This window comes from Nicotiana tabacum, chromosome 12, assembly GCF_000715075.1.
Source record: "Nicotiana tabacum cultivar K326 chromosome 12, ASM71507v2, whole genome shotgun sequence".
In the NCBI taxonomy this organism is placed as follows: domain Eukaryota; kingdom Viridiplantae; phylum Streptophyta; class Magnoliopsida; order Solanales; family Solanaceae; genus Nicotiana; species Nicotiana tabacum.
The window spans coordinates 39,000,763-39,014,353 of record NC_134091.1 but is presented as its reverse complement, the minus strand read 5'-3'; the positions used below and the strand labels follow the sequence as shown (position 1 = coordinate 39,014,353).

The 13,591-nt window shown below is 32.3% G+C and overlaps 1 protein-coding gene across 1 annotated transcript; it reads right to left on the bottom strand.

Annotated features, from left to right (window-relative positions):
* Positions 1–3,831: 3,831 nt before the first annotated feature.
* Positions 3,832–5,632, bottom strand: LOC107771134 (large ribosomal subunit protein eL30-like). Its single transcript, XM_016590463.2, has 4 exons — positions 5,414–5,632; positions 5,215–5,316; positions 4,197–4,265; positions 3,832–4,086 (listed from the first exon to the last, which is right to left on the bottom strand). Exons 1-4 carry the CDS (start codon positions 5,541–5,543, stop codon positions 4,046–4,048), a joined length of 342 nt encoding a protein of 113 aa, XP_016445949.1. The 5' UTR covers positions 5,544–5,632; the 3' UTR covers positions 3,832–4,045.
* Between the last annotated feature and the right edge of the window lie 7,959 nt (positions 5,633–13,591).

Genomic DNA, 13,591 nt, shown 5'->3' with positions numbered 1-13,591 from the left:
ATATTTTGGCAGTGACAGCTAATAGTTTGCTCATGAAATCTCCGGGGATTGGGCTATTCATTTAAGGGATTTGTGGGGTTAGCAGAGAATTTTGGAATTTTGGATTTGATTTTTTTGGCTATGGTAAAACTCTATTCCGGGATTTACTGAAGGTAATTAAACAATGTGACTATCTAATTAAGGGTCAAGAGAATGAAGCATGAGATTAATATGCATTTTTAAGAAGATACGAGGGCACTAGTCTTGTTCAAAGAGGAGTTCGCCTATGGTAAAAGAAAATTACTGCTTACACCAAATGACACGTATTCTTATATACAATGTGATGTATATCCTCACTCTAATTAATTACTTATCATGATAAACTAATATAGTTAGATATAAATATTGAAATATATGGTATTTATAATATTCTTCTATATATTATATTATTCCTACTCATTTAACAGATAAGGACGGCCTGACATCATCAAGTTATTGAATAACTTGTCAATTGAAATTAAAGTAAGTTACTAATAAGCTAAGTATATTAATTACTTGCCTACTACAAGTGAAGTATGGTAAAGCTAATTAAGAATTTGAATGCACAAACTCCAGACTAACCTTAACAATAATCCCTACATAAGGAGGACAAGAATCTAGGAGATAAAAAATGTACACTTGATATTTCACTTACTATTCTCTTTCTCCCTATAATAATAATAAATATAGAAAATAATATATGGAGAAGTTTTAGGAAAACAACCTAGAGATCATTAGAAAAAGTTGGAAAAATATCTTGAAACTGCTAACTTTAACTTTTATAATGAGATGTCAATGATTGATGATAGTCTAGTTCTAGCATGGTACTACTTTAGTACTAGTAATATAATATAATATTATTATTTTTAAAAGTGAAGAATGAAGTGGGGCTTGGGATAGTTGTTTTTTTGCAAAATAAAAGGAAGACAAATGAACCTTAATTTGTATCGTTTATATATTTGACAGAATGTGTTAATTAGGTGGCATGTCCGTGTACACCTAGCCATGTAGGTTTACACGTGGGCGGCACGTGTTTAGGCACCTTCTTGGCCTGATTGTAGGACACTTATGGTTCAGTTCTGCCTGTTAATATTTCAGTAATTGGCATTGCCAAGAGTTTATTGATGATTTAAAGATTTTTCTAGTTTTGCTATTATATAGTAAAGTTCATTATTTAAACTAAAATCACTAGAATAATTGTTTATTTGGGCATAATAACAGGGACAACGTTTGGGTATTCTATATTTAATTCCAGAGTAACAAAGCTGACTCGTCTATGAGCCAATATCAGCAGTATCTTTTGCGAAGTACAAGAGAATTTAGGAATTATCTTATAAGAGAAATTAAACGAAAAGGTTACATTTAATTTTGGAGCAAAGGGACAAAGGTTTGACCATAAACACTATTTTACAAAAAATTTAATTTTATCACAGCAGAAATCCATTTTAATATTAACTTTGGCCCGAATCTGGTGTTACGCACTATCCTAATGAGCAATATCTAATTATTTCTCAATCCTACTTTAACTCAGTTTCTTCACACAAAAACAAAAAAATCCTTAAACCAAGCTAATAATTTGATAGAAAAAGCAAATTCTAAACCCGTCAAAAATCTATGACGAGATCCCAACTCCATCAACAAAGATCGTCCCTAAGACAAGTGTCGTAGCCACCAGCCAAATAAAGCTCTTATATTATTCTTTTAATCCCAACAAATTTCAGCTGAACGTCACAGGGTTTTTTAAAAATGTTTCTTTATAAAGACTATTATAAGCTAATTAATCAGTCAAACATAAGCAAACAATCATTAGGGGTTTCAATATTTTTAAATATTAGTTGCATAAGCTGCTAGAATAATCAATCAGCCAAAACACAAATTAAATAAGGTGATGATGATAGGCGATAAACGAGTTACGTAAACAACAAATTCACGCGATTAAGTTTATAAAAGCTGGATTACTCCAATTGTGGAGGAGGTATTATCAAGCAAAAGTTGTCTACTCAGAGACTTGAACGGGTTATCTGGCACTAAACTTGGAAGACTTCAACCTTTGACACTGATCTTCCATTTTGTTTTCCTCTTAACTTCTTAAAAGAAGTTCTAATAACGCCCTTAATCTTTTAAGGTTGGTAACTTGGTATATATGTTATAAATACTTACTTCAAGTAGATTTGAATAATACATACGACTAAAAGTCTTGAGCAATTTATTTTCTAGAGTTTCAAAATATTCAGATACTTAGAGTGTGTTGGGTATGACGAAAAATATTTTTCTTGAAAAATATTTTATGAAAGAATAAGTGATTTTCTTACTTATTTTCTAGTTTGTGGATAAGTAGCAGAATTTTTTTTTTTGAAAAATATATAATATAGGCAAAAACTATGGGAGACGAAATGGATAAGGGCGGAGGACGATAGCAGGAGGGGGTCTAGGGGCCGTGGTAGCAATGAGGGTGACCAACGGGGGGTGGTGGGTGGTGGGTGGAGAGTGGGGGTAGAGATGAGGGTTTAAAAATATTTTTCAAAACATTTAGCCAACCAAACATGAAAAAATTGAAAGATATTTTCTAAAAAGTATTTTCCTTCTTACCAAACACATCCTTAGAATCATATTTATAGACCTATAATTACTTACTATTGATATTTTTATTTTACAGAAAATAATAGATATTTTTAAGTAATTAAAGCAGGAAATATGTAAAAAGACTTCAAATCAATTAAAATAAAAATTTGATTATTTAAAATATAGAATTTTAGAATTGCGGCAATTCAATCAATGCCTTGAACCAAATAATTAAGTTACAATCAAACTTTTGAGACTAATGAAACAATAGAAAGAAGAAGTTTGATCAAGCAAAACGGGATAAAAAGTATAGAAGAAAGCTAAAGGAAACAATACAGGCATGAACTTCCAATTCTTATTCTTTTTAACTGAAAGGGAAATTTTAAAAAGTTACTGAAAGGGAATTATCATACTTGATACTTCCTCTTCTTTTTTTCAATGTTTAGCTAAATTCATTTGGGGGTGGTCTTTTAACTTTTCACCTCTTGCCCATGAACTTCAAAAGTTAAAAGTGTTACCCACGGGTCAAGCAAGAGGCAATACGTGTTAAAACTTAAAGTTCTGCCCATGGAACAAGCGGAGATAAAAAATCAAGACCATCCACTTTAAGGGTTGTTTGTGTAAGTCACAATACTGGGCTTCACTTAGGTTGGTATTCTCCCTTACCCAACAAATAAACATATTAAAGGTACTACTACTAAATTTGAACACAGTTTTATTAGCTTTTGCACCAAACATGACTTGAATACTACCAACAGATGATACTACTAGATGTAGGAATTACAGAGCAGAGATTTTCACGAGTTAATTAAGATCTCCGAAACCTTAACAATGTAGTCAATGAAGTATTATTGCTGTTACTACCCCACCATTTTTCGTTTGTTATATAAGGGACTGAGGGAGATGAGGGTCGATGGACTATGATCCTCAAAAGCTTATGACAAAAGTTCATGAAGGTTTCGACAATGGACAAGAATGTTAGTACCTCTTGGTACTCCGTATGTTTTGGCTTGGCTCTGGATCTTTGATTCAATCCTTGTACAGGAGAAGGCAACAACAACAAACCCAGTGTAATCCCACAAGTGAATAGAGGGTAAGATTTCACAGAAACAATATTGATGTAACAGCTAAGATAATCTGTCGGTACTCCATAGTACACACATTATAGAGTCTGAACCTCAAATAATGGCAAACGAAGAAGCTAAACAGACAGAGATATGGAATGACAGGAAAATCTACTGAACTCATTCAGAAATGCAAAATGGTAGTATAAGGAAAATTGATCTGTGAATAAACCATAATGTACCTGGCCTCATAACTTCTGGAGAAATGATAAAACCAACATAACTAGATAATACCAAGATCCTCTATAATCTTTGGTATAACCCCGAAATACAAGAATAAAAAGATAGTACAGATTTTCTCAACTCAGTAAAATGGTTTAAAAAAACCGGGTGAATATCTCTTAGTGATCACCAGGAAGAGACTTGATGATGTCCGAATCACCTGAAACAACATTATTACCACATGTAAGCCAAACTGAGAGCTTCCCTGTAGTACTTGACTCGCAATAACATTTCACAAAACTGCAATTGAAGATCTCAAACACACTTTACCTGGGTCAATGATGCTGAGGCATGACACACGGAAATACTTCCCACATGCTGTTCCAAGATCAACATTGTCTACACGCAAAATAGTTGCAACGGAAAAGGAACATATACATAAGAAGTCACCAAAATACTTGTTTTAGTCTAAAAACAAAATCACAGAATGTTACTCGACACTGACAGGTAAAACATTCCAGCACCCCCAACCCCAACCCCCTGCGCCTCCAATTGCTTATCTAATGCAACGTTGATTATTCTCTTCCGATCTCTGAAGAAATGACATAGAAATGCAATACCTCCGCAAACAAAGATATACCAGGTACGACTTTTAGTAGAAGTTACTTTTAATATATCAACATTGCACTGACTAATAGAGCTCAGCACCAGAGGCGGATCAAAGATTTAAACTCTATGGGTTCAACCTATAAGGTTCTTAGTATTGAACCCATTATATTTTCAAAACTATGGGTTTATATCTACTATTTGATGCAATTTTAGTGGATTTTTATAAGTAAATTTATGCTTGCGCCGAATGTTATGTGTCCAATTGAACCCGTCCCTAAAATGCTACACCGCCCTTGCTCAGCACCCCTAGCCCACCAACATTATGTTGCAGATAAACTACTGAGCACTTACCTACGTTTCATTTTCGCAAAACAAAATGCAAAGACAGGTAAAAATCTCAATTCCAATTTAAATCTTTTGAATGAAAAGCTTTTGATTTTGACAATCTCACAAAGATGAAATTTCAGTGAACTGTCTGATCTCATCTTTTAAGATCCTTAAAAACTTAAAATCCCTACTAATAAACAAAAATTCCCTACATGATAAGTTAAAAGAGGTCTCAGCACCTCCACTTCAGCATATCAACAAATTTATAGTATATCAAGTAGACTTGGAGTTAGAAAAACACAAAAAATTGAGATTTTTCAATTGCTAAAATGTACAGAATTAATGCCTACATAAATCAACCCCAAATACTGGAAGATAATAAAAATTAAAGAATTGATGAAAAGACACTCACTTCCATTGAAATGGTGAACACCAACTTTAGCAAGCATAGCATAGTACTCAATCTCTGACTTTCTCAATGGTGGGCAGTTGTTAGATATCAATATCAACTTCCCTGCAATTTCCCAACCATATTTTATTCCCTATTTAATTACAATAAATGACACAAATTCTCCGCACAAAAAAAAAAAAGAAAAGAAAAAAGGGGAAACCTTTGGAGCTCCTGAGAGTCTTGAGAACAGTCTTGTAACCAAGAGAGTACTTGCCACTCTTCATTACCAGAGCTAACCTATTATTGATACTCTCATGGGTCTTCTTCGTTTTCTTCCCTGTTGTCGCCATTTTTGTTGATACTAAGATCTGTGAAACAAAGAGGGAAAGGGGAAAGGGAAGTGGCCGAGGTTTCTACTGTTAGTTATATTAGCTTAGGGTTTTGCCTTGTGCGGCTTTTGCCTTTTTGTGATGAAAATCACTGTTGTCTGGTCACGTGTACTGCACGTGCTTGTGAGGATGTTGAAATATTTTATATAGAGTCCATAAGAACCTTGTTTGTTCTAATATTTTTTTTATTTTTATAATGAATGATTATTATGCAACTATAACCAGTATTTCACGTTTAAATATTTTTTGATTGATATAGATAAAATTATTCAAAAATTAATTATTTTTCCTTTTTTAATATTACATATAAAAGATAAAAAAATTATTTAAATTTAAAAGCTTAAAAGATATGCATATTTCACTCGTTAAATATTAAACAAAACTAATACATTGTTAATAAATTCATAACTAAACGTATAAAGATTTAAACTCTAAGACATATTTTAAAGTTACCTCGAAATATAAACTCTTTCAAGATTGATGGAAGAATTTTGTAATTGTAGCTTGTTTCATAGATTTCATTCTCTTAATAACGATATAACGCTTCAATTGGCGAAGATTCGTGTCCAAATTTTCAGCACAAAGGTATTCAATAACTTTTTCCTAAAGACAATCTAAGAGGTAAATAGTTAAATTTTCTATCTAAATACTTTTTGAAATTTGTCCAATGAAAAATATATCGTGTGAAAATCTTCAAATCTTATATCTTATGCAAGATAGAAACTTTAATTAATGGAAAATATTGTGTGCATATTTTTAGAATTATTATTAGTAATCTTAAGATTCTATATGGTTTTTATAGATGGGTAATTTTACAAAGAGCGTTCTGCTATAAATATGGTTGTTGTTATTGTTATAAGTAAAAAACTGTTATAGAGAGGTAAAATATAACTTAAAAAATCAGTTCTGAGAAAAACTTGGTTTTTATAGTGAATGGTTGTTATATAGGGATCTTGTTATAGAGAGGTTTGACTGTACTCCATGGATCTGCATTAGTTTGGAATCTTTTTTTTTTTAGAAAAGGCAAATATTGGTGTTAGGAAACTAAGCTAAAAGTAATAATATATAACAAGAAAAAATATAGACAAGAGATATAGAGGGGAAAGAGAGAACTTTTTTATTTCATCAAGTATATATTTTCTAAGTGTGTATAATGTGATGCCCAAACCTTCCATTTATATGATGATATTGAGGTAATACAAAGGGATATCATGAACATGGTATTAACTAATAAGATCATGAAGGAAGATCACGGGGAGGTTATGGATGTGTGGGAGTTACAACTATAATGGTGAGAAGTAGTGGGGATTATCTACATAATAGAGAAGAGTAGTGGGAGTTATATTTTATTAGTGAGCATCCATATAATATGTATTTCATAACACTCCCCCTTGGATGTCCATAAATAATGTGCAAAATCCTCTCGAAAAATATCTTAGTGAAGGAAAAAGAGTACACATATTTTATAATACACATTGTTTGTTGCCTCGTTAAAAACCTTGCTAGGAAAACTCAGTGAGATAAAATCTTAGCTAAGGAAAAAAGAGTACATCGTGTATTTGTCTCCCCCTGATGAAAACATCACTTTATTTCAGGGAGACGATGCATTTCAATCTTGTATTTCAACTTCTTACACATTGAGGTTGGCAATGCCTTAGTGAACAGATTAACCAAATTATCACATGAACGAATTTGTTGAATATCTATTTCATCATTATGTTGAAGATTGTGTCTGCAAAAAAACTTTGACGAAACGTACTTTATTTTGTCTCCTTCAATATATCTTTCTTTCACTTGAGCTATGCAAGCAGCATCGTCTTTAATATTATTGGAACCTTCTCTTCAAAGAAAAGTCGCACATCTAATGTGTGTTGAGTCACTTGTTTTATAAGTTGCTAGTATCTTGGTATGACTTGAATAAGTATTAATAATTGACCATGTTGTCGAATATCATAAAGTAGTATTACCCTCACGTACAAATAAATTGTTTGAAAAACTAACTTCAAGAAATGCCTACATTTACATAACCAACAAAATCTTGACAGTATTATTAGAATAAATAAATCTATACCAAGGATTTCTTTTACAATATAATGCTAATTGTATATCAATATCTCCACATATGAGTAAAACTATGTCTTGCTAGTACTCATGGTTCTAGCAAGATACATTAGTGTACCAATTGCACTAGACACAAAAATAAATCATGTATGACATGATTGCTCTAATCCACATAAGAATTTGCTTAAGCTTTATTTAATAAGTTTCTTGAGAACCTTAATATGCTTTAGAACAATTTAAATCTGTCAAGAATTTTTATTATACGCATATCAAATGTATTGTTTGACCAAAACCTGGAATTATTGAATCCACCACAAGAGAACATATCTCCATATAATCAATGCCAGGATATTTACAAATCTTCTTGTGCCACAAGTCGTTTTTATGTATATCGACTTGATTTTTTTATCTAACTTTTCGCACAAGAATACATTTATACCTCCACTGCTTTATACTTTCAGGTGTTGGGACTATCCGTCCAACTTTATTTTTTCAGGTGAAGTCAATTTACATTGCGTATTTTTCATTTGGCCAATCATTTATCTTCCAAAATTCATGAAAGATTTGAGCTCAAGATCCTCGTCAATATTAATAATATTGAGCTACATTATATCAATAATATCGTCGAATCATTTTATATTGGTTCCATCGTTACCCAATAAAGATATAACTTATTGAGATATGTTTATCTTATTATTTTTATGTACATGAGCCTCTCCCGTGAGGTCTTATGAAGTGTTATGTCGTGGTGCTCTTCTAGAGTACTTGCCTCGTTATTATGACCATCTTGATTATTTGTTCCACTCCTTCTTCAAGGAGTTTTATCTTTGCAACCAATTAGTCTATTACGCTTTATACGTGCTATAGATTTTGTCCATCATGGACTTTCTATTTGGAGCATTAGCAGTTAAAATATGATATTTAATTTTGGGTCCAAATGCGCCTGATAATATTTTGCAAATGAATTATCACTTAAACTTCAAGTTCATTTTTTGTACAATAATCTAGGTGTACTTATAATAATTCATTTCATGTATTACTTTTTCAACTGTCCATTTTCTCCCCTTAATGTTGGGATCACCAACACATATCCCCAATCTTTCTTGGGGATCCATCTTTGTGTATTGTGGATGAACAATTAAATTATATGACACATCCATATTTCTAGATGGAAATTATTTATTTCCTGACCCTGGACCAATTGTGATAGGGAAAAATTATCATAACTTGTTGCTAGATGCGTACAAGTGCTGTTGTTTATTAAATAATACACCTCATACCAAATTTATTTTTGGAAGTTTTGTTCTCATAACCAATGGTTTAGTTATAATTGGAGGCATACAATATTTGCTAAACCAACTTGGATTTAAAAATATTATCAAGATAAATCATCATAATTTATATTCTGAAACTGTGCTCTAATATTTTAAGCAAGCAACATTGCAAAATCCAAAATACAAGTTAATAACAAATACACATGTGACCATACAATGGATGTATCTATTAAAATCATATAATAGTAAACGGTCCACATAGCAGGTGACTAGGCCCATATATATATCACCTTTTATTTGTTCTAGAAATCAAGGGATTCAATCCCAACCTTAGCTGGTATATCATGAGAATAAACAACACAAGAGAATTCTTGAAGAATATTCTATTTCTTCAATATATGCGAATGCAATTCTCAATCAATATTTTGCATCATAATTGAACCGGGATAGCTAACCGCTCATGCCAACTAATATTTATTTCAGTAAACCTCTTGTTTACTTGTGGCACATGATTCCATCATCATGCTTATACTTGTGTAGTACAATAGAAGAAAAGTCAATATGATTATAGTAATATGACTCAATATTCCTTTCATTTATAGTCTCAATATGCCAACTACTTTGGTTAATATATTTGAAACTCAAAAAGTTTCTTTTGAGACTTTTACAATATCAATGTCATAAATAATATTATTCATCGGGGTAGTAATAAATTAGTTATTCCAGGATTCTTAATTGATTTTATACTACAAGATTTTTATCACAATTCACACCATCCATATGGTGAATGTCTCCTTCAGGGAGAAAATCATATCATAATAATTATCATGGTCAAAATCATCATAAGCAAAATTATTTCTTGCTTTAAGTTTGCTTTTAATAACTTTTTATAAGGCACGACAAATCTTTTTTGGCGTACCACATGTACGCGACCAATGACATATTTATGTAACCACATTGTAATGTTCATTATCTTTCTTTCTCTCAAACCTCCCGTATAAATGAGTTGTAGTATTTACTCAACCATGCATAAGCACATTCTTATGCATAGTTTATATCACATGTATATTTCCACATTCACTTTTAGGAATAAGTATGCATTTACAATGCCGGGGGTGGATTTAGGGGGGTGGAAGGGGATTCACCCGAACCCCCTTCGCTGAAAAATTATACTATATATATATAAGGCAAAATCTATTTTTTACCTCTATATATTAAGTTTTGAACCCCCTTGACACAACCCAAAAGTGTAGCTTAGTAGTTAAGGGGGTTCAAAATCGTTGAAAAGTCATAGGTTCAATTCCCACTAGCTACGATCTTTTTTTTCTTGAACCCATTTCGCGGAGATCCTGGCTCCACCACTGTACAATGTCTATCACAAGTCACATTTTCAAAGAATGAACCATAATCATCTGAAGGTGCCTCATATTTACAGACCATATTGATACAAATTTCCTTCACATTTGAAGGATTATTTTGAGAACCCTTATCGTTCTTTTTTTTATAATTATCATAATGATAACTATTATTATTTTGGTCTTTGGCACGCTCACATTCATTCGTCAATCACTTGTCTTCATTTAGACTTATTATGCATCGCTGCCATATTCACTTCAAGAATGTAGCAAATCAAATGGGACATTTCATGAAAAATATATTATTTTTTTTAGTCATCATTATATCATCAATACGGTGCATTAGGACTCAAACTCAATATCCTTCCCATATAAAGGCATGTTAGGCCATAATGAATTGAGTCTCAAACCCCCGCTTTACCCTCTACCAATGCGATATCGAGCCTACCACTTTTGGTGGTTATAGGGACAAAGTCACTCGTTTGTCATTGTGAGTAAAATTAATATCACTTCTAGATTTAAATGAACTTAGATAAAATTGCAAAGAAACATTACTTACCTCCACTGCAATCATGCCAAAAAGAAATGCATTGTGGTTAATATAAATGGTTACTATTATTTTTTTTTAGAAAAAGGAATATAACCCAGGAGATGAGTGACAATTACAATGAAGTGCATCTCTTATGCAAGCACCGCCTACTATTCATGAAAATAAAGCTCATCTACTATGTATCTAAAATCATAACTTCTCAACTTTTATTAATTATTGATCATAGGCAGTTTCTGATTTAAGAACTAATCTACACAAGACTATTTGACGTGCATTTTTTTTTTGTCATATCTTATTTGGTGGTTGTAACATATTTGTGGATATGTAAATGCATAAAGTACAATTGCATAAACTAAAATTACACAAACTATATCTTATCAGAAACATAATGGAATATAGCATAAAGGTTTGTGCCTTACCATAAGCTGAAAGTTGTGCCAATGTAACTTTTAAGCTATACCAACATATATTTTGATATCAGATATACTGCGTGAGTTCTCATCCGATTGCATCTTTAATTTATGGTGATACCATCTCTTCCATTTTCTATAGAGAAATTTTTGAAGAAGGAAGAAATCAAACTCAGTTGGTTAGAGTCTCGTGCTGATAATGTGTTAGAAAACTAAGTTCAAAGTAACAATATAAAATAAGAAAATATATAGACAAGAGATATAGATGGGAAAAAGAAAATATACTGCGTGAGAACATGATATTAACTAGTGAGATCATGAGGGAAGGTTATGGAGGTGTGAAAGTTACAACTATAATGGTGAGAAGTAATGGGGATTATCTACATAATGGAGAAGGGTAGTGAGAGTTATATTTAATTAGTGGACATCCATATAATATGTATTTCATACATTTTTAAATTTTTTTATTCCATTATGGGGGGGGGGGGGGGTTAGAATGGAAGACATCTAATCATATGCTATTAAATACTCATTGATCGGATTAATCTAAATTCATGCTACAATCACATTAAGGATTGAGGGTTATTTATCCTACCATACCTCTTGGTGTTAGTAAAAAAAAAAACTTCTTTGTAGCCGACTCACACTAAAATAATAAGTAGATGACATAAATATCTTTTACATAGGGTTTATTATTTTTTGGAATAACATATGCTAAAATAGCCAGCTAATTCTATAGGTTCAGGCTTTTAGCTCAATTTAGTCAAATTAACCCATTTTTCCCCTCTTCCTTAACAAATTAACAGTACTAGTTGATCATCAGAATGGGCTTGCAGTACGATGGGCCCAGATCAGAAAGAGAAGGGCTTAGTCTTCCTTTATTGAGTCTCAGCTCTGAACTTTACAAAATTTTACCATTAGTCGATACTTCTGATTCGGCATAATACTATCTCAATTTAATTAGCCCACTTCATTTTGAGCAATAATTCCATGTGTACGGTTAATATTTTCTTGTGAATTATTTTCATTTTTAGGGGTCCAAAATTGTTTATATAATTTGGTAATACCAAATTCTAGACATAAGCTTGGACCAAGAATAAATTGGGCCTTTCTTTTAATTGTTTATATTGGACCAAGACATTATAAAGTTGGACCATAAGTAAGAGACCATAGGGCAGGGGAATTGGCAAAAATAGGGCACTTCAGTGTTACTATTAATTTTTTGTCTACGATAGAAAAGCATTAGAAAAATACCCTCCCTAGAATTTTGGAAAGTGCTCCCGAAGATCGCCTAAATTTTTGATATGGTAATCAACAGAGTTGCCACAAAAACATGTAAGCGCCAAAATTTTTAATATGCTGATCATTAGGATTTTTCACAAAAATATAGCAATCGCTAGAATTTTTCATATAATGATCACTGGAATTTATCACAAAACATGACAATCGCCAGAATATTTCATATGAGGATCACCAAGATTTGCAGCAAAACATGGCAGTCATCAAAATCTTACATATAGAAAAGATTTGGCAGCGTCTTTCAAAATTTTGACAGAGACTTTAAAATTCTGGCAGTGGAGCTGTTTTATCAAAAGTATCTTAATATGGTCAAAACATAAATAATCGTTCTAAAAAAGTCCATTCAACGTAATTTTTAGCATTTTAATGTCCATGGCTCAGTGTCATTCGTAGGCGACATGGCTTAAATGGGTTAGACCCAACATGGGTTAGACCCGACATCCGTCTTGAAAGAATATAAGAGAAAATGAATTATTGCACGATTCAACCATATGGAGTTTTAACTTACCACACAATGAGTACCCTCTCTATAAAGAGAAAATCTCAATTTATACCTATTAAGCCCAAACTATTTACCCTTTAATACCCAGGTTCCAACTATTTACTTTTCCTATCCATGCGGCCCAGACTATTTACACGACCCACACATTAGCGGATTCCCATACTCGGCCAAAGCTATTTCACCCAGCAGCCCACGCAATTAGCGAATTTCCATACCCACCGTCATTTAATGCCTCATTTAATTTGTTTTCGTTCTTTAACGCTACAGAGTTAGTTTCAAAACCTCCATAGCCAAACCATGAGAAACCATATTTCACCCAGCATTTAGTGATTCGACTTTTGAATTTTTTCTTCAGATTTCATTCTATCTCTTCGTCTAATAGTAATTTCTGCACGAAATTTTTGGATGTGAAAGTATATTTTAGTGAAAGTGGGTTTTTAAAATCATAGAATTTTTGTGTTTTTCTTTGTACTTTTGTGAATCAATGTATGTGGGTTGTTGTTTTCACTATGGGTCGGAAGCATTGTGTACGTAGATGGTGGCGACGTGCATAACATC